Below are 27,964 nucleotides of genomic sequence, written 5' to 3'. Positions count from 1 at the left end.
TTCGCAGCTTCGTCCACTCGCCATCATTCACTTCATGGATATGCTGTGATTTTTGCTTTCAACTCACCTCAGGCTTTACCCCTTCGTGGAGATATCCCTGCGCCTAGACGGCATACACAGATAACTAAGAAATCTCATTGCATACTACAAGTTTTATTTAAAACCCGCATGTAAAATAGGATGTAAATCGAAACGAAATACATGGGCGAAACAAGCCACCTCCAGACCAACCATTTGTAAGTAAATTTATCCAACTGACTAGTAGATCAAGTAACTCCTGCATTGGAATGTTTTCTTTCAACTAGCTTCTTTGGACACTTTGAGGTCAAATTATTCAGCAAGTTATTGTAAGTACCCGTGAAACCGTACACCACAGCCATATCATGCTGATTGTTTTTCACCCACAGTTTTTCTTCTTCACTTTATTGCCTCGACATTGCACGAAAACGTTGTATTTTCGTTGAATTTACTTTGCTTGCATGGTCTCTCACACGGAAATAGTTCTAAGTAAAAAAATGCGGACAAGGTAGCCTAAACGCTGCTGTTGATTGGTGACATGCAATGTATTTATGTGCATAGGAGATGTGTACTGAAACCGTTACATCGATTTTATTACTTTTGTATGATTGGCTGGCATCTATCAGAAAATTGCTTATAAATTCTGAGTTACTTACTATTCGGCATAATACTTTAAAATACATTGCTGATTGTCCAAATCTGAAGGACCAAATAATACTGGTGAACTCCATCGGCTAAACAATAATCTTGCAACTGTGGCACAGAACGTTAGAGGCGTTTTAAACATTAAAGAACACTGCAAAGGTGCGACGAATGAAGGTGACGTGAGGACGACTGCTATACTCACTTGTCCCGCCTTTGTGCTGTTTCTTTTTTTAAAGTTATGTACAAACTAGAGGACCGTATACAATTAAGTGTTGCATACAGACATCATCACTTCTTGCGCCGCATAAGAAGAAGGACGTCCCCGCACTGCGACCACTTTGATTATGTCGACGCGTCATTCAGCATACCATTACAAAATGTTCGCATACGGTGAACAACGCACTCAAATGAATGATCAATTGAACAGTTCGACAGGAGATCATTTAGCATTGTCGAATACTCAGACCGTTGTGGCATTCCGATAATTAAAGGCACGCAGTGCCTTTAATTATCGGAATGCCACAACCCAGCATAAGGTCACTTCCCAGCATAAGGTCACTTGCCAGGCACAAGAAGCAGCCGACTCGAGTCTCAGAAGATCAACTAGGCCACGTAGAGCACCGACGCGCTTTTGCATGTTGGCAACGCATTCAATGAGACTAGCATCGGGTTTTATTCCTTCTTTGCTGATACAATCTCCCAGGAATTTAACTTCGGCCTTCGCGAACAGACACTTTTCTTTGTTCAGTGTCAGGCCAGCCTTTCTCGCTGCCATCAGTGCTGCACGCAGGCGTTGATCATGCTGCTCTTTTGATGCACCCCAAATTAAAATATCATCGACATATACGCGTGTGCCCGGCAGGTTTTCAAACACTTCCGTCATTGCCTTCTGAAATACTTCGGGGGCGGACGCGATACCAAATGGCAGGCGCAAAAATCGGTATCTTCCGAACGGCGTGCTAAAGGTGCAGATCTTTGAAGTGTCTTCGTCTAAGGGGATCTGGTGAAACCCGCTATTGGCATCAAGCTTGGTGAACATCACCGCTCCTGCCAGCTCTGCTTCTATTTCTTCACGTGAGGGTAGCTGATAATGCTCGCGTTTAAGGCTTCGATTAATGTACCGCGGGTCTAGGCATATTCGCATGCGGCCATTCTTCTTCATAATAAGAACAAGTGGACTCACCCAGTCTGACGGCTCTTCCATTTTGCATATGATGCCCTGCGAGACCATCCGGGCCAACTCCTGCTTAAGTGGCGCTCGCAGTGCGTGTGGCACTTTCCTCGGCGGCATGATCGTGGGGCGCGCATCATCCTTCATTGCCAGCGAATATGGTCTACGGATGCAGCCCAGACCGTGGAATAACTCCGGGAACTCGGTGACCCAGTCGGTGCTAACGTCACTTCTTGAAGATACATCGTGAACGCGGGAAATCAGCCCGAAACGTTCTGCTGCATTCAATCCGAGTAGGACTTGCTTGCCTCTCTTGACCACAAAAAAACTGATATTCTCTTGCTGCTCTCCTAGACGTAGTGGCAGACTGATAACGCCCAAATGATGTATTTTGCTTCCTTCGTAGTTAGTAAGTACTGTGGTCGATGGCCGCACCATGGTCGGCAAACGCATCCTGCGAAAGTACGAGTACGGCAATATGTTCGCTTGCGCTCCTGTATCCACTTTCAGTTCTGTCGGGTGCCCGGCAAGGTCCCCTGCCACCGTCCAATCCTGATTTTTGGACACGTTTCTGATTTGTACCGTGAGAACTTGAATGTCTTCATCGGTAGCGTCCGAGGACTCCTCCAGTGCATCTTCTGTTGCAGCGACGCCTAACTCATGAACGCCGCGTCTACTCCTGCAGCAAGCTGCAAAATGGTTTCTTTTGTTGCACAGCGTGCACGTTTTTCCAAACGCTGGGCAGCGTCTTGGTCCGTGAATCTTGCCACAGTAGCCACAGCGTCGACGTTGTCCGCTCGTACGAGACTGTCCGGCAGCGTTTGCAATTTTTTCGACTCTCTGCACTTTCGCTTCGCTTTCAAGAGCCCGGTTCTGCGTTGCTGCCAGTTCCGCGGCTTTGCAGATTTCTACAGCTGATTCTAGGGTTAAGTCCTTCTCCTGAAGCAGGCGTGCACGTAGCTTCTTGTCGACGATACCGCACACTATCTGGTCCCTCACCATCGAGTCCCTAAGTTCGCCAAAATTACAAGTCTGTGCTTTCAACTGAATATCGCGCAAAAACTGTTCGAAAGGTTCACCATCCTGTTGTTGCCGACTGCGCAGAACGTACCTCTCGAATGTCTCGTTGCACCGAGGCGTGCAGTAGTCTTCGAAGGCTTTGACGATCGAGTCATAGTCCTCTCGTTGTTCTGCTGATAGAGGTAGGGTGTTAAACACTTCAATTGCCTCTGGGCCCGCGACGTGTAGAAAGATGGCAGCCTTCTGTGCTGGCGTCCGTTTCTTGTTGGTCTCAGTAGCTTTGAAGTAGAGTTCGATTCGTTGGCGGAACTTTTTCCAGTTGTCGGCCGGAGTATTTGTCAGTACAAGTGGCTCGGGTGGTGGTAGGCAGTCCATCTTCAGCGCAGGGTTCGACTGTTACACTTCTGACACCATGTTCTGCTTTACGCGCTCAGCAAAGACACAACCACACGAGACGCTAGCTAGCAAGGGACTGTTTATTGATGGCTGCCGCGCCGCGCGCGCGCCCTCTCTCAAGGTGGCCAGGTGAGGTGGGATCATCCCGATTTATTAAGCGGTGGCCCGCCTGGTACAGTGAGCACCCTCTGTGATTTCGTAATGGACACAATTTTAATAAACTGTATTTTCTCCTTATTGCTCCTTGCCATCCTATCTATACGGACTCTATCCGCGGTGTGATTATGCGATATGAACTGGACTATGCGCATAGACTGTGGTCCCACGTTTTAAGTCCTAAACTGTATATATGTAAAGTCCTGATGAAAAGTTTTCAGGCCCCGCTTTCTTAGAAATACATGGGACAGAGTGGCCTGGCAACTTTTGACCCCACCTCAACGCAGTGCCTGGGAATATTTTAGATGCGGAGCATCTTATACTCGCGCCTTGTAGTGCGCCGTCCGCACCGCTTCTCGAACATTCGACAGCTGACGCGCGCGCATGCGCCGTCGCCCACTCTTCCACCATCTGTGCATCCCTTCCTCCTCTACACACCGCGCGCGCTTCACTCCTCCACCATCTGTGCACCCTTCCTCCTCTACACACCGCGTTCGACATCTACAATTCTCCTGACTCTCCAGTGGACGCGCATGTGGCGTCGCGCTTCGAGAACATTCAACAGCTGACAGTGCATGCGCCGTCGTGCTGTATATATACTCAAGGTCGGCGCTCGCTCGCTCAGTTGCCGCTCGTCGGTTGGTTTGTACGGCGCGTCGACGTCCAAGGTCGCGGTGAAATTAATTCTAACGAATCCACAAACACAATGATCGACGTCCCTTCGACCAGCGCCGCCCTTTCGCATACGTGTGTACGTGTTCACTCATTTAACACCCCCTCCTACAACCACGTTAACCAATTTAGCCATCGACCCAAGTAAGTCGCAATTTAACACCCCATTTAACAACCACGTTAACCAATTTAGCCATCGACCCAAGTAAGTCGCACTTTAACACCCCGTTAACCAATTATATGGTCCGCATCCTCCTCAGTGTTCCCCCGAGGGAAGCTGCGGGCAATTTTTTTAAAAGATGATTGTCTTTCACGGGGACTTTCGAAGCAAACGTTTTGGCCTGTCTGTCTGTCCGTACATTTGTCTGTTTGTTCACTCCTAACAGCATTGGGTACTTGAAACCGCCGACCCCATCCACAGCGCCAACCAATGCTGCTCAAGGTTTAGCGTTCATATTTGTGCAATTGTCAGTTAAAAAGCAATTATTGCGCATGTATGGAACACCGTAACAACACGTATAAAGTATTTTACTAAAAAGGCATACATAAGTAATTTTAAGCACCGCAGTGCTTATCACGCTGCTCTGACCATGCGACGCTTGCATGAACAGGCGAGTGTTTACAACTCTTTGCTAAGACGAGACGGTGGTGGTGGTGGTGAGAACATTTAATAACCATTATATGGTTACAGAGAGGTGATTGGGTTGGGGCCTTATTGGCCTCCTACCCTCACAGCACTAGGTGGAACCCCTATTCCGGGGCTCCATTGGCAAGCAACGCCACCCGCGCCCGTTGAACCAGAGCCTCTTGGGCCTTCAGGTCTTGACAGCCGAGCAGGGCCGCCTCCCAGTCCTCTCTCGTGGGATTGGCGTTGGGGGAGATAGATGGATTAGACTGGCACGCCCAGACGATGTGAAAGGTGTCAGCCACCTCACCACAGAACTGGCACGTGCCATCAGAGGATGAATTGAAATGTTTTAGCACCGCCGGGAACAGTACAGTATTGGTAAACAGTTTTAAAAGGAGGCGCTCTTCAGCACGATGCAGTCCCTTACAAGGGTATGGATAGCGCCGGTGCTTCTCCTTGTAGTAATTGGTAATATCTTTGAATGAAAGGGCCGAATTGTCTGATTGTGAGTAGGCTTCCAAAGACAGGGAGATAGCCCGGGAAGAAAGTGCGCGGGCGGCCTGATCGGCCTGTTCGTTACCCCTGAGTCCTTGGTGACCGGGTGCCCAAACCAGATTTCGCGGAGTTGGATTAACTTATCGGCAGCTAGGTTCCAGTATGCGCTGAGCAAGCGGTGAAGCCCACCCTAGCTGATAGTTCCGACAGGCCCCTCATGAGTCGGTGATGATATGTCTAGAAGAGGGATAGGTGAGAGCCAGAGCGATGGCAATCTCCTCCGCGTGTGTTGCTCTGTAGGCTTTGAAAGTGAGCCCGTTTACGGTGTTTGCGTTGTGTATGACTGCGGCAGTATACCACCCCCCATGGTGCGGGCCGGCAACGTCCACGTAGCACACGTGTTCCTCTTGACCAAAGTGTCGCTGCAACGCTTCCGCGCGTGCCTGGCGGCGACCACTGTGGTTTTCTTTGGACATGTTGCGGGGAAGGAGTCGGACTCGGAGGGCGCGCCTCCAAGGTTCTGGCACTCTCACCCTTTCCTTAATATAGTAATCGTGTTTGATGTGTATTCGGTCCAAGAGGCGGCGACCGGAATGGGTCTGTGCAAGGCGCGTGTATTGGTTAACGAGGTGGGCTTCTCGAAGTTCCCGGTAGGTATTCACCACGCCTACGGCCAGAAGTCTCTGGTTGGACGTGGTGATAGGGAGGTCGAGAGCCCGCTTGATAACTTTACGGTGGATGACCTCGAGTTGATCATCCTCGTGTTTCCGTAGTTGCAAGTAGGGAGTCGAGTAGAGTATTCTACTCGTTACGAAAGCGTGGGCAAGCCGCATTGCATCGCTGCTTCGTAATCCGCCCCGCTTGTTAGAGACCCGGCGGACCATACGGCCCACCTGGTCTCCCACCGTGCGAAGTTTGGCTATTGTGGTGTCGGCCTTGCGTTGGTTGTGTATGAAGAGGCCAAGGACGCGGATCTCCTTGGCCTCACGGATCGGTCCCGAGGGAAGACTGATATGGAGCTGAGTTGTGTCCTGAGGGGAGGGACGTACATGCACAAATTCTGACTTAGCCGGGGCACACTGGAGTCCGCAGTAGGTTGCGTAGTCATCGACTACAGTCGCTGCTGCTTGCAGGCATGACTCCATGTGACCCAGGTTACCTTGCGTGGCCCAGATCGTGATATCATCCGCGTAAAGAGCGTGATGTATCCCTGGTAGAGAAGCCAATTTGGGGGGAAGATGAAGCATGGCTATATTAAATAGGAGGGGAGAGAGGACCGCGCCTTGAGGAGTTACCTTCGAGCCGATGACGTAAGGCCCATGTTCCTCATCTTGTATGCGTATGTAGGCTTGACGGTCTGTAAGAAACTGTCTAACATAATTGAATGTTTTATAATCACAGTTGGTCTGACTGAGGTGGTCAAAGATTACCTCATGCTTCACGTTGTCGAATGCCCCTTTAAGATCCAAGGCCAGGACTACCTTGTCATTGTGGGATATTCAACAGGATCTAATATGTCATGGTGTAGCTGTAGAAGTATATCCTGGGCTGACTTCTGAGGGCGGAATCCAAACATGGTGTCCGCAAAAGTGTGCTGTGTTTCTAGAAACTCGGAGAGTCTGTCGCGCACCATCGTTTCCATCAGCTTGCCAACACAAGACGTGAGGGAGATGGGGCGAAGGTTCTCCACGTCAATAGGTTTACCTGCCTTCGGGATAAAGGTCACGAGAGCTGATTTCCATTCAAGAGGGAGAGGAGTTTCTCCGTCCCAAATGCTATTGATATATTTGAGGAGCGTGGCGTAGGCTGCGTCGGGAAGATTGGCCAACAGTTTGACCGTAACCTGGTCACGCCCTGGTGCAGTGCCACGCTTCATCTTGCGTAAGGCCGCCTGGGGGTCGTGGAGCTGGAACGGAGTGTCCAACTGCGTGTTCTTTTTGCCTGCGTAGGAGTATGCGGCCGTCCGGGGGTCCTTGGTGGTGCACAGGTATCGGTCCCTGAGCGTGTTTGCCAGCTGTGTTGTCCTTCCTGTAAAGTTGTGCATGACCTTATGTAAGTGACGTTGAGTTTCCGTGCGTGTTTGTGTTGGGTCGATGAGAGCGCGAAACAGGCGCCACGTGTTGCGACCAGACATCTGGCGTGCAGCCGTGCTGCACCTGTCCACCCAGTTAGTGTCGGCTAGCTGAGCAGCATATTCCGCAGCTTGCTCCGTGAAATCTAGGATGCGTTTCTTGAGGCGTCTGTTATGTTTCTGTTTTTTCCATCGTTTGGTGAGGCTGCGGCGGGCCTGCCAAAGATGGAGGAGGTGGTTGTCCACGTCCGGTTGAGTTTCCGTGAGCTGTATCAGCCGTTCGTGTTGTTTCAGTGTAGACGTCAGTGATTTAGACCAGGTGTCGCATCCCGACTGGAGAGAGTCTACAATAGGTAGAGTGGAGCGGAAAGTTGTCCACTCTGGGATATGAGCTTGTGTAAGTGGGCGTTTTAAGGGACGCATGTACACGGTTGTGTTTAATACACAATGATCACTACCGAGAGTGTCCTGTGTGTTCAGCCAGTCGGCATGGCGTATGTTGCGTGTAATTGTGAGGTCCGGGCAAGTATCTCGTTGAACAGAGTTGCCTACACGTGTTGGGCTGGCGGGATCAGTGTGGAGGGTGAGTCCAAGTGTAGAAAAAAGTTCCGCAAGATTCCTTCCACGCATGTCCTCTCGTGGGTAACCCCATAACCTGCTTGGGGCATTGAAGTCGCCGACGATCAGGAGGGGTTCCCTTCCTGCCACCTGCATAGCTTGTGTGAAAGTTGCGCTGAACGTGACGTTCTTAAGCTTTGGGGGACAGTAAATGCTTAAAATATGAACAGGTGGGTCAGATCGCCTTGTAGGCAGCACCGACACCATCGTGTATGGGAAAGGCGGTGTTGTGGGGAGTGTGACTTCTTGGGCGGTATATTGCTTGTGAACAAGTATAAATGTCTCCGGGTTGTGTTGAAATTTAGTGTAGTTTATGAGTTTGACGTCCGTGCCGGGTTCCTGAAGGGCAACCACGGCAACGAGGAACTCAAAGGTCTGAAGATAGAGGCGGAAATGAGCCCGCTTCTTGTGGTTCTTGAGACCTCTGCAGTTCCACTGTGTTAGTAACAACGCCTGAGTTGCTCTGGCTCACGACCTAGGGTTGGAGGCCATGTTCGGAGATGGAGGGTGGGGTTGTGTTGTTAAGATTACTCAGTTCACTAGCACCCTGTGCTGACGTGCTGGAGTCTTCAGAAAAGTCAGACTCATCTGGAGTCACTCTGTTAAATTTTGAGGTGCGATTAACGTCCCTAATGGGCCCTACGCGCTTAAGGATGCGTGGATTGTCTTGTATCCACTTTTGGATGATGTGAGTTACTGTTTGTGTCACCTGTGCGATGACAGTCTCCATATGACGCGCGATGGTGTCGTGGATAATTTTGGGGAGGTCGGCCAATTGTGTTTCTATTGCATTCACTTGGGTCTCCAGGGCCGCGACGCGACTCTCTACAGTAGTAGGAATCTCCCTGTCTGTTATGTTTTCCTCTTCGTCGCTCAACGAGGGCTGAGTAGGGAGTTTGGATCTGAGCGAGTCAAGTTCGCTGGCTAGTTTTTCATTCTGAGATCGCAAAAGGGTGAGCTCATGCCTGAGTTTTTGTGTTTCGGTAGTGCTTGTGGCAGAAGAAGGTGGAGAGGAGAGAGAGGAGGGAGAGGAGGCGACCTCCACCCAACTGCCTACATTGGGTTGGTTGCGTGCAGCGTTGCCAGATGGAGCGCCGAAAGCTGGAGATTCCGCCGCGCCAGGTGGTAGCGTTGCCATTGCTGCTTTGCCAGGAATTGGCGCTTTGCCAGTTGACCGGCGCTTTGGTTTTGTTGGGGTCCCCGATATCCTGGACCCTGGTTGCTGAAGCTTGATGAATTTTTCAGTGCATTCGCGGGAGCTGGTGAGGTGCGGACCCCCGCAAACTATGCACGTTGGTTGCATTCGTGGGGGGCCATCCCCACAGGACCAGCGCCCACGTTTCGGCCACAAAGGATGCATCTTTCGGTGACCGGGTTGGGACAGATATCCGCCCGGTGCCCCAGTGCACCACAGCGGTAGCACGCTGGCACTGTCTTCTTGTACTCCCTGACGGGAGTCAGTTCTGCGTTATAGTGGACGAAACGCGGAACGTTCCTTCCCGCGAAAGACAACACAGCTACGTTGGAGTTCCCCAGCTTGCGCGCATAGACTAGTTCACTGCCACTCCACTGCACACTATGTTTCAGGGACGCACTGGTTTCGAGGTTGTGCACAGAAATCACGCCGCGACACACATCACCGGTGAGCTTGAGGTGACCGCGAAGCGGCAGCGGTCCTTTGCTGGTGTTGATTTGAAAGTCCGACAGCAGTTTCTGAACCACATAGTTATTCTGCGTGCCACATATGATGATGTTTTGCTCCCAATTGGGAGAAATCGTGATGTCATTCATGTGCTGCCATCCGATGAGTTGGGAAATGGCAGCGCCGAGCTCACCTTGTTGAAACGCTGCCTTGAGGGCTACTGTGATGCGTGCCTTGAGCACGATCACGTAGTCGCCAGGATTCATCCTGACCGTTGGTTTCGGCGTCCACTTGGAGACTGGTGAAGTCTTTTGTGGAGCTTTAGGAGATGGAGCGCGAGCGTCTCCAGTGGTTGTATTGTTGAGAGGAGTTTTCAGTGCAGACGCTCCTTCCGCGTTTCTTCGGTGGCGACGCCGACCCTCGACGAGTTGAAAAATGTCAGCTTGCTCCGCCGAAATGGTGGATGGGCCGTCGTCTGATGGATTTGTCGGGATATATGACCACGAAAGAGTCGTAGGGTCGTATCCACGTTGTTCAGGCAGCGCCATGTTGAGGAGTTGACCGAGCGGCGTCTCCGCATCCAGCAGCGGCGGAGCCGCAGCCGTGAGGCTTAGCTCGTTCGCTACGTTCTGATGCAAAGTTGCTCAAAGTGGCCGAAAATTGGGCGTACCTGGGTAAGATCGGTGTCTCCAGAATCTTGCTGACTTTGCAGATGCAGTCGCACAAGCTTTAGAGCAGCCACATTGAAAAGAGGACGGTTCCAGCCGAAAATCGACGGAGCCGATGAGCGTCACGTCCGATCACTTCGCGAAGCGCCCGCGTCTCCCCGAGACGGTGGTGGCACCTACCCGTCGCCTTGCGTTCTACACCTTATCACCTCAGAGATGGGCGCGCACACACGTCTCAGAGCCACATGCTTCGTTTTCCAAGAGAACTGCCAGATAGCTCTCATGTCTCACGTGTGACGTGACTTGATGCACTCGATATAGTGCGAGAACGGAACGATGACACAGAGACAAAAAGGACACGCAGTTTTTTTTGTCGTCGTTCTGTTCTCGCGCTATAACTATCGTCATGTGGCCCCGCCGCGGTGGTCTAGTGGCTTAGGTACTTGGCTGCTGACCCGCAGGGCGCGGGTTTGAATCCCGGCTGCGGCGGCTGCATTTCCGATGGAGGCGGAAATGTTGTAGGCCCGTGTGCTCAGATTTGGGTGCACGTTAAAGAACCCCAGGTGGTCTAAATTTCCGGAGCCCTCCACTACGGCGTCTCTCATAATCATATAGTGGTTTTGGGACGTTAAACCCCACATATCAATCATCAACTATCGTCATGTGATACCAACTAGCTCAAGCATCCACACTTGATGCACTTGTTCACCTCCGCTGCACGCTCAACGCACTCTAACGCAGCGTCTCCAGAATACCATTCACCGATTTTCTTGCGCAGAACATCAAATAAATGTTTTGTTTACTCTCCTCACATGTAAGACATCGTCTTTCGACGAAATTTGCAGATTAACATGCAGATACGGGGCCTTTTTTTCTTCTTTTATTCCTAACTATTTTTTTAATTTCTTGTGTGTATCTAGTACTTTACTATGATGATGTTGGGATAGCTTGCTCTAACGCAGCCTGCCTTCTCATATTTTGCCAGATAAAACTAGCCCACCTTTCGCACTTCTGCAGTTAGTAGTATGTTTATGCAATATTACCACGTGCGTGCTATGAGGAAGGCAAAGAGGACAGTGTAGGCATGTATGTGCTCTTTTTTTTAGAAGGCAGAAGCGAGAAAACACGCCTTGGCCCTGCATAATAAATAATAAAAACCAAGTCACAAGCACTTCGTACAAATAACAAACCAGTGAAAGCTGACAACGTTTTTAGCAGTAGGTTCGACCCGACGCAGCCCTGAAGCCGTTCCACACTATTTATTACATTTTCCACCTTTTGAATGAGGTTAGGCACACGTTTGGCTTTGGGTTTACCGCAATGTTCATTTCAAACGCCACACATTGTGCCTAGCATGATCCCGGTCATTGAGGAGCGTAATAATCAGTTAAAAGCGTCTCGCAATTCGTTAATCGAAGTGGTTGTTCTCGAACCAGAGGCGGTCGCAGATGTCACAGCCGGAACGGAAGGGCCGCTGTAGAAACTCCCGCCGCGAGCGGGCGTGTGCCCCGGCGAACGCACTACAGCAGTCGTTACGTTGGCGCTTTTGTGGCCGCAACGGCACTTGCTCAGCAGGTCGTTTTCAGGATTCATTCCCCACCGCCGTTTGCCTTACCGTTCGCAATTTATTTAGCACCGCTTGAAAGGCTGCCGATCATTGCTACGCAGCACTCTGCCTTTGGAGCCTGTTTTTGTGCATAGATTGCACCATCGGCCCGGAAAATGCGAGCTCTTTCACGTTTCCACTATCGGCGCTCCTATAAAGTTGTATGTAGCTTACCCATAAGGAGGCTCTCAGTAGCAACTGATGCGCACGTGCTCGGGATGAATGACGTCACTGATACCGCAGCTATTGAAGCGACACTGAGAATGACGTAACTAAAAGCGCAGCCAATGAAGACCGTCCGTGATACTGATGCCAAACGGTCTTATGTTTTTCTAGCCATAGACAACGTTTGCTACAAAATACCCAACCGCTGCTGCTTTCTTTATCTATTTATTACTACGACTATCTTTGCGGACCGTGAGACTGGTGGTGGTGCTCCACAGGAGAGACATGCACGGAAGTTGTAGGAGCCGCCATGCTAGTAATAGTAGACGCAATCGAGAATTCCGTCCTTGGGCTTAGTTCCAGCTGGCTGTATTGGTGTACTAGTGTCGTAACGAGGGGTTTGGTCCTTGGACTAAATGCAGTATCGAACAATGCTTTCCTGCATATGGTGGCAGGCTCCTGCGCCTTCCTTTAACATTATTCACTGTTTAAAAACATGTCGTTGCTACATTCCAAACCACACTTACTGTCAAGGTGGCGTTCAATGAGGATATGGACTAGCCATTGCTTATTAGTATTGAGGGAAGTGGGGCTTTGAAAGAAACACATGGTAAAGCGTAGACTACGACTAAGACCCGACAGCTGTGTGTTCATTGCTGGCCTATTTTCTCAAAGACATAATGGTTACTTGTACACTATGACCATTATTACAAACGAAGTAACGCGAGGTTTCTTATACCCGGTTCATTCAATCAGGTGACAACGTCATTGGAGAAGCCTTTCTTGGAATGGAGTATTCAGGCCGTGACTGGAACGGAAAGCGTGTCATGGGAATCGTCAAGGGCCAGTCGATAGCGAGTGTACTCACTGTTGAGCCGGCGCTTACATGGGACATTCCCGAATCCTGGAGCATGGAAGAGGCTGCCACTGTGCCCATGGCATATTCGACCGCCTACTATGCACTGATTCTACGGGCTGGTATGCAACCGGGTGAATCGGTGCTCATTCACAGTGGCAGTGGAGCCGTCGGACAGGCTGCCATCTCTATTGCCCTTTCGATGGGCTGTGAAATCTTCACCACAGTAGGTGAGGTGAACAATCAAATAGAAATTAAACGTTTTCGAAAGCCCTCTACAACTTGTTTTTTTAAGAAGAGAACGTAAAAGTGTGTCCGCCAACTAAAAATCAACTAAGCCTCATTCTCCCACAATGAAATGCAGCGCGATGACATGAATGTTACCCGTTTTATGCAAAACTCTCCGGCTACGTTTTGGGGAATACAAATGAAGACATTTCCGGTAATTGTCAATTATGCTGTCTCTTAACCGCTTTAGGAACAACAAAAGTTCCGCCATTTTAAGCACTTTTTTCTAGTTTCTTCACGCCGAATATATCGCAAAGTGTATATTTCAGAAAAAATATGTTATATTGTTTTGCTTACAACAGGGTCATGCATGGAAGGCGTTGGTGCATAATCAACGCTTGTTGCGCGAAGTGGGACTAAAGGAAACGATGGCAACACAAGATAGCATGCCATACTATCAAAAATGTTTATTTTTGCCCCAAACGTTTCACGAATGCGGTAACTGGGAGGGCACATTACGTGCAACGTAATAATTGCACAGCATTAACTCTTGTAAAGAATACTGAACTTAACATGAAACGAAAGAGATTAAAATGATTGGTCAGAAATAAGTTTTTAATTCAGTGCTATGCATCCTCTCAAGTACTTAACAGCACACTTGCGACTTTATTATAGATCTCTCTATAGCGATATGACCTATTCAAGGTAACAACTTGATAAGGTATAGTTGGCTCAATTTTTCATGTGGTTGTGGCATGGATGAAGGGAACAGGCAACATGAAACTTTATTTGTCCGAGCCTGTGGCTATATAGTGCTAGGTAAGGCAAAGTAAAGGCGCAATTCACTACGAGAGCGACAAGCACCGCGTCGGCCGTCCAAAACTGACGAGAAGTCAAGCGTGGTGGTTTTCATAACTGTATCATCGTATATACGAGCGTTATCGCTAGTGGTCACGTCTGTTACAAAATTGCTTGTAATGTTTGCGCTCAGCAAGAAACCATCTCGGCAGGTTTCAAAATTATCATCTAGGTAACTTCCATTCATTCGGGCGTGCACCGCGTAATGCAGCAGCATTATTTCAAGGTGTGGTAACATGAAAATATAGCCCTGCCGCGGTGGTCTAGTGGCTAACGTACTCGGCTGCTGACTCGCAGGTCGCGGGTTCGAATCCCGGCGGCGGAGGCTGCATTTCCGATGGAGGCGGAAATGTTGTAGGCCCGTGTGCTCAGATTTGGGTGCTCGTTAAAGAACCCCAAGTGGTCAAAATTTCCGGAGCCCTCCACTTCGGCGTCTTTCATAATCATATGGTGGTTTTGGGACGTTAAACCATACATAACAATCAACATGAAAATATAAAAGGGGTGGGTGTGGCAACGTTTACAGCAAGCCTATTTGATTTCATTTGATCGATTGATATGTTGGGTTTAACGTCCCACCCCACTTTATTATTATGAGAGACGCCGCAGTGGAGGGCTCCGGAAATTTCGACCACGTGCGGTGGTTTTAACCTGCACCCACATCTGAGCACACGAGCCTACAGCGTTGCCGCCTCCAATGAAAATGCAGCCGCCCCTGCTGGGATTCGATCCCGTGACCTGCGAGTCTGCAGCCGGGTACTTCAGCCACTAGACCACCACGCTGGGGCAACACATATAGAAATAATGAATGTAATTGTTCTCAGCAAGTGTTTGAAGTGCACATGTTTTTTCTAAGAGTATATAAGAGGCCGGTTTTTGCGTAAAGAACAAGCAGTTGGCAGTGCGCTTTTCCAGTGGTCTTGCATTTTCGTCGCCCATGTTTCTTTCGAGCTGTCACTTTTCTTGCTCTACTCAAGGTACCTACCTAATTCAACAATGCTGTAGCTGTTGCTTCCCTTTTGTTCAGGAACCAATGACAAGAGAGAGTTCCTCAAGCGGCGGTTTCCAGCGTTAAAAGACAGAAACATTGCTAACTCTCGTGACCTGTCTTTCGAAGAAAACGTCATGAATGAAACTGAAGGCCACGGTGAGTTAATCGACATTGAAGTTGGAATCGGACTACATGGTTCCTGAAAGTGCTCTGACGAAACAAATAAATAAGGACTGCTTACGTGTCCATATATATTAGCTGTTCCACCCGAACAATCGACTTTCTCATCAGAAAATATATGCCATCAATGACTATCCTAAAGATTCTCAAAGGACCCGAGTTTGTTGTTTGAAGCTTTCTCATTCACCAACACTATATTACAGTGTGTCTTCCACTTGTATTCATTGCATACTGATTCTATAAACTTCATTGAAGTAATGGCTTATTTAGAGAAATTGAAAACAGTGTTCATTGTGAAATAACCCTATGTTATGATCATATCAGTGGTGAACGAAATCATTGAAACATCATGCGAGTACAAATAGTAATTGTAGACTTCGTGATGACACCTGACAGAGTGCGACATTACTGCACCACCGCAGTTAGCCATCAGTCGTCATTATTTAAGAAAATTGTGAATTACAGGGAAGTGCAGCATCGAGTATTTGTCCCCAGAAGCCACAGCAACTGGTTGCAACTGCTGAAGACGCCTTTATAGTTTCATTTTGAAAAAGATTCACTACAACCTTATAGAGGATATTCACTCACACAAGAAACATTTGATAATATTTCCATCGAGTTAAAGACATGAGACATTTTTTCAGCGTATTCTTTCGCTACTGGCCAACCTTACGTTCAGACGTCTTTCACTCCAGCTCAGCATTTTAGATTTCGCCCTCTTAATAGACACACCTGATTTTCATGAAGCAGATTGACCAAAACTGATAGTTCACCTTCAAATAGCATTGGTACGTCTCCTCCTATAAAAACAAGATGACCCATCACTGTTATCATTTCTTTTAATAAAATTGGAATATGACTTGAGACGTATTCACGATTATTTTAAAAATACTTAGGACTGCTATAAAATACTTTGACAAAAAAAGCGTTTACGACGCAAGTGTGTTGTGTATTACGGCTGAAACTCTTGTGTTCACCTTCCGATCGTTCTATGGTAATACATAATGTACGTTCAACCTTTCCAGTACATACTAGAGCACATGCGATAACAAGCTGGAACGTCAGCCCTGGTCAAACGATCCCAGGCCACGCCTCCTTAGGAGTAGATGATATAGTGGTCTGGGAACTTCTGAAAGTTTTTCCCTGAACCTTCTAAGTGTATTAATAACAATACATTTTAGCGACTGATGAGTGCATCGACGATTCATGAGCATGCTGCCTGCGTTTTACTAAAAACGGCCAATGTTGGTGGTTTACATGTTGAGGGGTTTCTCTAACAGGGTACTAGTGTGTTCAACGTGAAAGTCAATGTTAAGCGGTAAGACCAATTCGTCTTTCCCATTCACAACAACGTTACAACATGACGTTTCAAGACTTTGAATTGAACTAATTTCATTTTAAGTCAAGTCTACGCAGTTTTTTTACAAGGTGATTGCCGTTTAATTTCGGCATATCGCACGAACGCGGCCAACTAAGGTTTGTTCAGTGATTTTTCATCAAGTTTGAAAAGCATAAAGCATCGACTCACAATGTACCCCCAATATGAAACGTATTTTGTGGCTGGAGGTTATCAAAACACACAGCTCGATTTGAAAAATGTCTATCAGCGTTTTCTCTCTATTATCTATAACGTTTTGGTTGGTTGTAATGTCATCCTGTCTATGTGCTTCTAAACACAAAAGGCCTTAAATTTCGATCTCAACACAGTGTAAGTTCCGCTTTTTATGAGCTTTTATGAACCCTTGCTTATTGGTACTCTTTTACGAGCAATTGATCATCGCTCCTATTTTTATAAAGTATGTCTCTCAAAATAATCCAGGTTCAAGCTTTTGGAATTTGATGGTGCAAAACTATACTAAATATGATCGTTACCTTAAATATCTCAACCGTTTTCTTTGTCACAGGGGTGCACCTGGTGTTAAACTCCTTGTCCAACGAGAAGTTGCAAGCCAGCGTACGCTGCTTGGCCACACATGGTCGCTTCGTAGAGATCGGCAAGTTCGACCTGTTTGAGAACATGAATCTGGGCATGTCAGAATTTCTGCAGAACGTGAACTTCCACGGAATCATGTTGGACAGCCTGTGGAAAGATGACCCCATTGCATCAGCGCACAAGCGCAGCCTCAATGCGCTTGTCGCCGAAGGAATTAGGTCTGGTGTGGTTCAGCCTCTCAATGCCTTCAAGTTCACCCGAGAAGAGACCGAAGAAGCATTTCGTTTTATAGCCTCTGGAAAGCACATAGGCAAGGTCGTGGTCCAGGTAAGTGATGAACAACTATAGCAGGCTTTGGGGGGCTGAAATTGGTCTCCTAGATGACGTAAATTAAAGTGACACAGCCAAGACTTACCCGACGCAAGTGGGTCTTGTTGCTGTTTGATATCATTTTAAATAAAGGCGCAGGTGTCACAAAGTCAAAGCCTGCTTGTAACGTACCGTGTCGTCCAAGGGAAAACAGAGTGGATTTGTAAGAGCTGGTTGCACTCCTCAGAGCATTTACTTACACTATATTGCATACAATGTATTCGTGTAATGTGTTCACAGTTACGAAAATACTTATAGATTGAATATGAGCTTAACAGTACGTTGCCCCACGGTGCTGGTCTTGTGGCTAAGACACTCGGCTGCTGACCCGCAGGTTGCGGGATCGGATCCCGGCTGCATTTTCGGTGGAGGCCAAAATGCTGTAGGCTCGTGTACTTATGTTTGGGTGCACGTTAAGTAACCGCAGGTTAACGGCATCTCTCATAATCATATAGTGGCTTCGGGACGTTAAACCCCACCTACCAAGCAACCAATCAATCAAATAAACAGGAAGTTGCAAATCACCAACCTCGACACGAGGTATATTGGGTTTTCATGCAAATTGGCTATATGCCCGTGTAAAGGCACTGAATATAATGAATCCTAGCAGCCTGTAAACTACTGCGAAGGCAATGAAACCACCGACAACAGCTAGGCCGGAAAGAACAAAGCTTGAGCTATACTGGCGTTCTTGCCGAATCTTGAAGTAGTTTGTAGTGGGGGAGTAGCCTGCGACCGACAGGGCTCACCAGCTGATAACTCAATAATATATAGTCCAGCCATCGTCAGGCCAACAACGAATATTGCTTGTGGCGCAACTAACCACGCCTATTTGGCAGAGAAAAATCTTCGACACAATTAAAAGGTATTGTGTCAAGCTTTGTGAAACTACTACACGCCTGTAGGCTCAGCAACGCGCTTACGGAAGGGGTATGCTACGGAGGACAGACCACCAAGAACACAGGACACAGTTTTTTGTAGTTTGTGCTTCGCAGGTTCTCCTCACCATAAGCCGCATCACCAAGACAACATGAACGAACTGGCTTCTCTCGTCGCATAACACTCATAAAAAGTAAGGTGCTTGATGCTGCGAATAATAACGATCGGACAAACTGTAGCTGAGGCCATTGAAAGGATGAACCAAGTAAACGTATTACGCACGATTTGAGTCGGGCAAGCCACGTTAGGGAATCTAATTTCTAGACTACGCATCTGAGCCGCAGCTTTGGCAACGACATCACTCCAGAAGTGAACCTTTCAGGAACGAGATGCTTGTCAATCGTGACAATTACTGGTTATATCGAATTTTGACATAGTTGTGTAGGAGATGTCACAAGGTTTATTTTTACCAGATGTTTCACTTTTAACTTGGTGTGCCACCAGCTGTAAAGTTACACAAGTTCAGTACGTTGCTACGTAGCTCTGTACGTGACAAGTAGTGTGGTGGTAAACTTACTCAACAGATATTGGTGATTGCATAAGTTGCATAAACCCCCAATTAGTCCTAATTGCTCTTCAAATATTATGGGTGATTTTCAGCGCAAAATTTTGTGGAACCAGTGCATTGTTCTGGCAGGTGTAACGCTCGCATCGGCTAACATAGCATCAGTAAAGGCTTGTAATTAATGGCGACATACCCTTCACCTTCAAGCCGTATAAGGGAGATACCTAAGAAACCGTGTGAGTACTTGATGAATGGCTGGTGAAGAATCATGGATGGGTCTTTTATAACGGGTGGTGGGCTTTAGGCCGCGTAGTCGGTGTGCAGTTCGTGTGTACTGGCCTCTGCTATATCAGCACCCATTGACAACACTACGTTCGCAAGTCTGTCCCCGCGACTCTTCGCTCGATAAGGAGGGAAGTCTCTGTTAAATATTGTGTGAACGACGAAGATAGTCATGATCATTATTAGGGAGTTACCAGCAGTTCTCGAAATAAAGAAGAGGTCAATCGGGTGGGCTTCGCCAATGATGGTTCGTTTTTTTCTCTACATATTGGTGCTGTGAAACCCGGGAGGAAGGAGCTTCGGAGGTGAGACGGAGCGGACTTCATGAATTTTCACCACCGTCATAGCCTCGAAGAGTTTTGTGAAGCCGCCATGGGTAAAGCCGATGTGCGAGGCCTAACCACCGCCGAGACCCGGGAGTGCGACTCCGGTTGCAACTGAGACTGAGACTGACGTGAGTACAGGCATCGTTTGGAGACTTGCGAGACGGCAGCCCTCACGTATACTTCGGCTCCGTCCTGACTCACCCTTCACGACGACGGCCCGATAAACGCAAGGCAAGATAGTCCATGGAAGTCGACTACGTACACCTCTAAGGTGCATCAACTTGAGTGCAGGCATCGTCTGGAGGCTCGCGAGATGGGATCCCACACGTGTACTTCGGCTCCGTCCCGACTCACTCTTCACAACGACGGCCCGATGTTCACAAGTGAAAACAGTCCATAGGTCAACGACGTGCTTATGGACAGTGCAGCCCCGTGAGTGCAGGCATCGTCTGGAGGTGCGCGAGACGAGAGCCCTGACGTTTACTTCAGTTCCGTCCTGTCTCGCCCTTCACGACGACGACCCGATAAACGCAAGGCAAGACAGTTCATTGAGGTCGACTATGTACATCTTGAAGGTGCATCAATGTGAGTGCAGGCATTGTCTGGAGGCTCGCCAGACGGGAGCCCTCACGTCTACTTCAGCTCCGTCCTGACTCACCAATCAAGACGACGGCTCGATATTCGCAAGATCACGAAGAATGACAGCCCGACAACTTACGAATATTCGTTGTGCGAACCGTCTGCGATGGATGCCGAGTTGACTCTGACTTGGCCTCGTGACACGGCCGGCCAGTGAATTCTCATGTTTTCGACACTAGACCGGGTCATGGAGGCCCTCTACAAAAGGCGGAATCAAACACGCAAGGCCGTCATGCAGGTGACCGCAGATATCGGACAGCATTGGCATACGAACCACCCATCAATATGTGAGTTGAAGAAGTTTCACCGAATTTTTACCGAACAGTACGAGCTTCTCGGAGGAATCGATGAGGAGAGTGCAAACACAGTTGACATCGACCATTTGGAAGCGGAAATGGAAGAAGCCGAAGTTTGTGAACGCCAGATTATTCTATAGCAAGGATGAGAGCAGTCTAAGATTGAAAATGCACAAAAGGCTCGGGAAAGTCACGTGGCAGCGATAAAACAACGGATGAAAGCAGAAGCAAAAAGTAAAATACTCTCTTCGTCTCCGTCACCACCATCTAGCCATTACGTGCCGAATAGCAATCTTGTCGCGCAGAAGCTAGATGAGCCAGCCTAAGGACAAAAGGGGAATATATTAGCAGCATACAAACCAGGGTTCCCATGACAGAAAAAGCAAACCAAGAACTTAACACCGAAAAACAACCTCCAAGTCTGAAGACACCTTTCATGACTTTAGAATTCACGCCAACGGACTGTACCCACGAAGGTAATGACAGACAATCTACAACAACTCAGCTGACCATGGTGGAAGACATTTCTTTGATAGAAAACTGGGAAGCCTTTGAAGATCACAAAGGTAAACCGCCAGGTCTTGAAGTTGAATGCACGCCAAAGACGACAACTCCAGACCAAATATTGTCACCACCAATATGCTTAGAAGCGCGTGGCAGAAGCAAGACAAGACCACTTCCTAAAGCGAGTGGAAACAGAAAGAATACCGCGAGAACACAGATGCAAGTCCCTTGTACTACATTTAGGTTCTCCTCTTTTAGGAAGCTACAAACGTCAAGGTTGAGGGCAATATGGAGGACCCATTTTATTTCAGCAAAGAATGCCGAAATAGCATCACAGCCACGTATAAGACAGAGCTGACCAAAACAGAAAGAGACGGCTGGCGCTTCTGCGGTAAACAAAGGCAAGACGTGAAAATCAAGAAAACTGTCCAAAGCGAGCTACAGTAAAACATCGGAGAAGAGACTGCATCATCGTTGTTCATGTGAACTTAAAGTGTTCATCGAAAGTCCACCATGGGGAACACGTTCAAAAGCACGCATAGGAAACAAGCAATGGAAACACCATTGGAAGAGCTGGCACAGGAGAAAACTTGGATTGTCCCATAAGGACTGACTTGGAACTCGAATAACTACTCACTATTACTGTGTACTAAGGACCTGGGCGTGTGTTTAGTGTTCTTCGTCATGCGTAATTATGGGGGCGCGGAGGATGTTAAATATTGTGTGAACGACGAAGATAGTCACTATCATCTTTAGGGAGTTACCAGCAGTATTCGAAATAAAGAAGAGATCAACGGGTGGGCTTCGTCTTTGGGCAAGGCGGCTCGTCCTTTTCTCAACAGTCTCAGGGGCTGCTTTTCCTAGAGCGATGCGAAGCACCACCATCGCTTTGAGATAGAAAAGTTGACTTGCAAGAAGAGTTGATTTCTTATAATAAATATTTCAGGGTTAGCATGACCGGTGGCGGCAGAAAAAACGTCTCTGTAACCCGCTATTTAGGTATGCGAGTAACAGATTACGCTTTTACTGCAATGCCAGCAGAAGTCTGGTAAGACCATAGAAGTTAATGCGTTAGACACTAAAAGCCGTGGGAAGGCAAAATAAACAGCTGCCGCACCGCATTGCATACATGTTCCGTCTACTATGACGCATCTTTTGCCTAGCTCCTATTATTTGATATGCAACGCCATCCACCAGCAGTGCCGAAGTTCATACCATGCAGCTTCTCGCTTTTCAGCGGGCGCCGCAACGTTCTTCCGAGGAAAGAAATCCCAAGCACGTGACTTTATATAATAATCTTTTTTTAAAAATCAAGCCTAGGACAATGGTAGTTATTAAGTGTCTACCAGGTCATACTTGAATGTTTTAAAAATTAGGGACGCATAAATTAGGTGTCTTCGAGACACTACACACAGCTGTGCGCTTTCTTGGTGCTGTTGCTTATTACTGTGCCAAAAGATCCCTGAACACTTCGTATATAAATCAAATTTAAGGCAACCTGAGGCTGCGCTATTACTATTATGTGACGCCTAGTGCCAAACCCCTTGTGATGTACAAAAGTGCAGCTGTGGACGGAGCAACTAGTACTACATGATGACTGTAAATCATCTGTTTAACAAAGCAGTTTCATACACTTTCGCGGTTTGGTGTTTGAGCACCCGAGTGCCCCACAGAAATATTCAGGTCCAATCTCGATCAAAATACAGTATTTATTGTTTTATCATTTGCTTAACTTGCAATTTTCACCTTCGCTAGAATAGCGCAAGTCCTCAGTTTTTGAAAACTCTAGGAATTCTTCTGTAAATTTCTTTGAGCCCTGCTTGTTTAATAAAATGGATATAATGTGCACAAGAAAAACGTTCCACTCACAAAATGCGGACCCTAATTTTGCTGCTGACCACTGTCCTAAAGAAAACGAAGATAAAACTTGGTCGGCAAGCACCGATATAGATTTCGACACTAACGAAGCCAATGATTTATATATACTTTATTGAAGCCCCGCCGCGGTGGTCTAGTGGCTAAGGTACTCGGCTGCTGACCCGCAGGTCGCGGGTTCAAATCGCGGCTGCGGCGGCTGCATTTCTGATGGAGGCGGAAATGTCGAGGCCCGTGTGCTCAAATTTGGGTGCACGTTAAAGAACCCCAGGTGGTCAAAATTTCCGGAGCCCTCCACTACGGCGTCTCTCATAATCATATGGTGGTTTTGGGACGTTAAACCCCACAAATGAATCAATCAATATATACTTTATTGAACTCTCGAGATTACCCCTGTAACAGACACAGAGGCAACGCAGTGAAATTTCGAAAGTTGTTCGGTGAACCCCGACTTCCCACTCATAACAAAAGCCGCCGACACGATGCTGTAAGTTACGCAAAACCGTTTTTTAACGCTATCGCGCCAACGCCCGCTGCTATGCATATCCGACTAAAACGCCAGTAGATGTTTGGCGGCGGAGTAAAAAAAGATCCGTCTACACATACTTCAATGGAACGTTACGAACATACGCTGGAGAACAATATTGCTGTCATTTCGGATGTGTTCAAACGAATACAAGTACAGTTCATACATGATGTCAAATGTACCCGCTTCTGTCAAGATAACAATTCTGCTTAAGCACCCGAAACAGAGATTGACAATTTTTTTTAAGACACTAGTCTTCCTTGAAGACTTTCGACGCAAAAATTTTGATCAGTCTGTCTGTCTGTACAATTTTCTGATATTGCTCCGTAACAATACCCCAATTACCAACAGTTGATACCTCAAACGGCGGACGCCATCCGCAGCGCCCACCAATATTGCTCAAGTTTTAGCATTCATACTTGTGCAAGTGTCCATTGAAAAGCAATAATTGCGCATATCTGAGGCATCTTAACAACATGCCAACATTCTGTATGAGTGCCTTTATACTAGAAAAAGCATACATAAGTAATTATAAGGACCAACGCGTTTATCACGCTGCACTGATATTGCAACACTTGCACAAAAAGGCAAGTGTTTCCAACGCTCTGCTAAGACGACACGGTGGCGGCACCTACCCATCGCTTTGCGGTCTACACCTTATTGCATCCAAGACGAGCGCGCACGCGGCATGCTTCGTTTTCCTAGATAACTGCCAAATAGTACTTATTTTTCACATGTGACGTGACTCAATGCGCTCGTTTGCCTCCGCTGCACACTCGAGGCACTCTGACCCAGCGCCTCCAGAATACCATTTACTGATTTTCTTGCGCAGAACATCAAATAAAGTTTTTTTTTCACTCTCTCCAGACGCAAGACTATCGTCTTTCAACTACATTTACAGTGTAACATCCAGATAAGGGGGCCAATTTTTTACCTCATCGAATCTCGACGTTTCGTTGGGCTAAATCTTAACGGGATAGTTTTAAAGGCTCGTATCAGTGAACTTCCGGCTTCAGCATCTTTTTTGGCGTTGGCGTCGCTGCTTTTGAGTGAAAAACCAGAGGCTCATGTGTGACTGTAAAGGCGAGAAATATGAAAACAGAATTATTATATTAATTTCCGGGTCCGAGTGAGAATTGAACGCTGGCCGTCTGCGTGTAAAAGAGGCGTTCTAATACACAGTCATGAGTCTCCTTGAGAATATACCTAGTTTAACCTTCCATACTTCTAAATGCTGCAAAAATAACGTTCATGCTTTGAAAACAAACGCGTCTAGTATACGAGCGTTCCAGTACAAGACATAATATTGCCATAAAATTTGCATGGTACAAGTGAACATTACCATTGGGTGTCAGGACATGAGATTATCACAACTTTGTAGCTTAAGGTCGCCCCCCCCCTCATTACGAGAAGCACACACGATACTGCGTGTGTTCCCTTATGACCATCTGGTGACTGCATATCAAGTTCGAAAAAAAAATTCACGTGGGTATTGGCTGGTGGTTTAATGCACACTACTCATTGCACATAATGCAGCCATGTGCGAAAGCTTCACCTGCACAAGGCAACTATCAACTTTAGAGATTCCGTCTGAGTATTGCACAACTAAAACATAAAGTCACGCAATAAAAATGTACGCACTATGTGTTTCGAGTAAGTATTAGGGACAAGGTATTGCCATCAGGTTCAACTCTTCAAGACGAAGCATGAGGCTCCCCCAATTTTCGTTGCACACTGCTTGGGTCAGACGATGTTGATGCTTGGTAATTACAGATGCGACCGGAGGAGGACGAGCGAGTGGCACGTGCCCCTCCGCTGACACTTGAAGCAGTGGCACGTCCCCACTTCTACCGGCACAAGTCATACGTAATCGTCGGTGGCCTGGGCGGCTTCGGTCTTGAGCTTGCCCAATGGATGGTGACACGTGGATGCCGCAAGCTTCTCCTGATCTCCAGGAATGGTATCCGTACGGGGTACCAGAGGCTTGCGCTGAAGCGCTGGACCGACCTGGGCGCCACAGTGCTCGTCAGCACTGATGACGTATCGACAAAAGAGGGCGCAAGCAAGATTATTGAGGAAGCATCAAGCTTGGGTCCCGTAGGCGGGATTTTCAACTTGGCTGTGGTAAGACAAATGAGTGACACAGAATCAGCTTTATTTATTATATTTTACCGGTGAAGACCCATCATATTATTTCTAGCATTGCTTGCTTCTCAATCCCGAAGATATCGCATTTTCTATAAAGCATTCTCTGACGTCTTACAACCTTAAATCGTTTTTGTGTAACAAATGTGTTCATGATGTCACGAACCCACAAGTTATGAGCAACAGAGCCATAATCATGTAATGTACAGTGTAATCGTATTTCACATAAATAACTTTTAATTAAAAGTAAGACATTCAGTCTTAGTCGAAGTAGCTAAAGCACAATATACTGGACTAAGTCAGCTGTGTCATTAACGCCGAAGCTTTTGCAGATGTATTGAAAGAATTAGTGAAGTAATAATTAGCGATCCTATGACTTACAACTTTTTGTACAGTTGCTGAGCGATCGTCAATTTCAACGTTCATGATCAACTGGAATAAGCTTTTGCAGATGTCTCGAAAGAAGTAGGGAAGTAATAATGCACGATCGTAGGACTCACAGCTTCAGATACAGTTGCTGAGCGACCATCGATTTTAAAGTTTATGATCAACTGTAAATACATGAACACCTCGACAGCAAAACTGCTACAAATGTAACTGAACTAACGCAATAATAGAAGAAAAAAAAGCTCGGCACCACGAGTGCCTGTTGCGCCAGGATAAAAGGAACAAACAAACAAGTATTTGATGTTAGATGAAGTGCGTCCGATTAGGCAATTCCTTAAAAACAATGTTGTTCGCTTAGCAATGTTTTCTGTTAAAACAGCTAGGTCACTTTTGTAAGATATCGATATATCTTTACGCTAGAGTGCGCAGCTGAATACCAATCCACCATCCTACCGTGTATACGAAGGTTAACAGCTTTGTAAACTTCAAGACAAAATTATTTGCGATTATAACCTCACCGATTGTTCGGAGATGTATTTGATTAACAAGGCGTAAGCAGGGCGTGCCACAGAAGAGAAGAAGTGTGCTTGCCTCGAGCATTCTTATGCAATACGAGCTCTTATCCTATCACTATAACAAATATGTCAGTTCAGGCTAACTATCATTGTGTGAATAATTGTTCGACAGTTGCAGTAGTGGTATTTTTCTTTATCTTTGTTAGTATTAATAAAGTATAAATACATTAGCTCAAGATCAATTTCGCGAGTCCTGGTCACTCAATCAAGTGAGTACGAGTATTACTTAAATTATGATAATGATACAAAGTTTCACTAGCAGGAAAAACAACGGAAGCGCGGGTAGAGAATGAAGACAACGTTGCGTTCACTGCAATCCCTCTCAGTGGGTACGTGCCATGGCGGTGGAGATCATCATCATTATACGGTGATCGCAGACTCAGGGCCTAATAAAAAACCCCGTTAATTTACCTTGCCTTGTGTAACAATTTGGTGGAAGGTGCTGGGTAGGACGAACTCAAAGACGGAAGCTTCACTACCAAGACTTCATCGCAGGCGCCGCCTCACCAGACTTCCACCTTCGCCGATCACAATGGCCCAAGAGCAGCCATCCAACGCTTCAAAACCAACTCCGATGGGTTCCGCGCCGTACTACAGAGTGCCGCCAAACTTCGGCGGAACCTCAGGAGAAGACATCGACGTGTGGCTCAAGAACTACAAGTGGGTGAGCAGAAGGAATGGCTGGGACTCGAACGAACAGCTCAATTATGTCGTATTCTCGTTAACTGACACCGCCCTCATGTGGTACGAGAACCACGAGGACATGTTCACTACTTGGGAACGTTTTGTTGAAGAACTGCAGAAGGGTTTCGGTGATTCGAATGCAAAGAAGAAACGCGCGGAGCAGACATTGTCTCAGAGGGCACAGCTTCCAGGAGAAACATGTACGACATACATTGAAGAAATATTGAAGCTGTGCAAGATCGTGAATGGGAGGATTTCTGAAGAAGACAAGGTTGGACACGTTCTCAAGAGTATAGCCGAAGACGTGTACAATTTCTTAATTGGGAAAGACTGCTTGAACTCCGTGTCCGACTTGATGAAGCATTGTCGTACCTTTGAATCCCTCAAGATGCGACGAATTTCTCCAAAATTCGGCTGCCTGTCCAACGTCCCCACTGTGGCTAGTGTTGAAACAGTGCCGCCTAACGACCTTGCTTTGACCATACGGCCGATTGTCAGAGAAGAGCTGCTTCGATGTCAGCAGACCTATCATCTCCCCAGCGATTTTCAGGATGTGTACGTAAACGAACCAGAACGTGTGCGGACTCCTGTTTCTCTACCACCATGGCAACCATCGATCAACACAGCAGACGCTTATGAATATCAAGGCACACGGCAGGCTGGATTCCCCCGTCATCCAACTCCCAACTACGAACGACGTTTTGCCCGCCTGTTTACCCAACATCACCTGCCTACAGTGCCCCTGAAGGGCGGCACCACTATCCCATGCCTTCCGAGAGGAGTCGTTACTCTGAGCAGCCACGTGCCCCTCGACCAATTCCAGTATGCTACAACTGTGGCGTCCCGGGTCATATCGCGCGTTTTTGTGACCACCGCTCATATAAGCGAGAGTCTT

At 47.3% G+C, this 27,964-nt stretch overlaps 1 protein-coding gene across 2 annotated transcripts in view; it reads left to right on the top strand.

The window, feature by feature from the left end:
• Window positions 1-27,964, top strand: part of LOC119185144 (fatty acid synthase-like) — a 234,243-nt gene that overhangs the window by 122,300 nt on the left and 83,979 nt on the right. For both annotated transcript variants that reach the window (XM_075869607.1, XM_075869606.1), the window contains exons 19-22: window positions 12,728-13,057; window positions 14,941-15,060; window positions 16,989-17,344; window positions 25,052-25,402. In XM_075869607.1, the coding sequence (XP_075725722.1) occupies window positions 12,728-13,057; window positions 14,941-15,060; window positions 16,989-17,344; window positions 25,052-25,402 (1,157 nt within the window). The remainder of the gene's footprint in view (window positions 1-12,727; window positions 13,058-14,940; window positions 15,061-16,988; window positions 17,345-25,051; window positions 25,403-27,964) is intronic.

The sequence above is a fragment of the Rhipicephalus microplus genome, chromosome 7 (assembly GCF_043290135.1).
Source record: "Rhipicephalus microplus isolate Deutch F79 chromosome 7, USDA_Rmic, whole genome shotgun sequence".
In the NCBI taxonomy this organism is placed as follows: domain Eukaryota; kingdom Metazoa; phylum Arthropoda; class Arachnida; order Ixodida; family Ixodidae; genus Rhipicephalus; species Rhipicephalus microplus.
The sequence above is the reverse complement of the archived record's forward strand: the minus strand, read 5'-3'. Positions and strand labels throughout refer to the sequence as shown.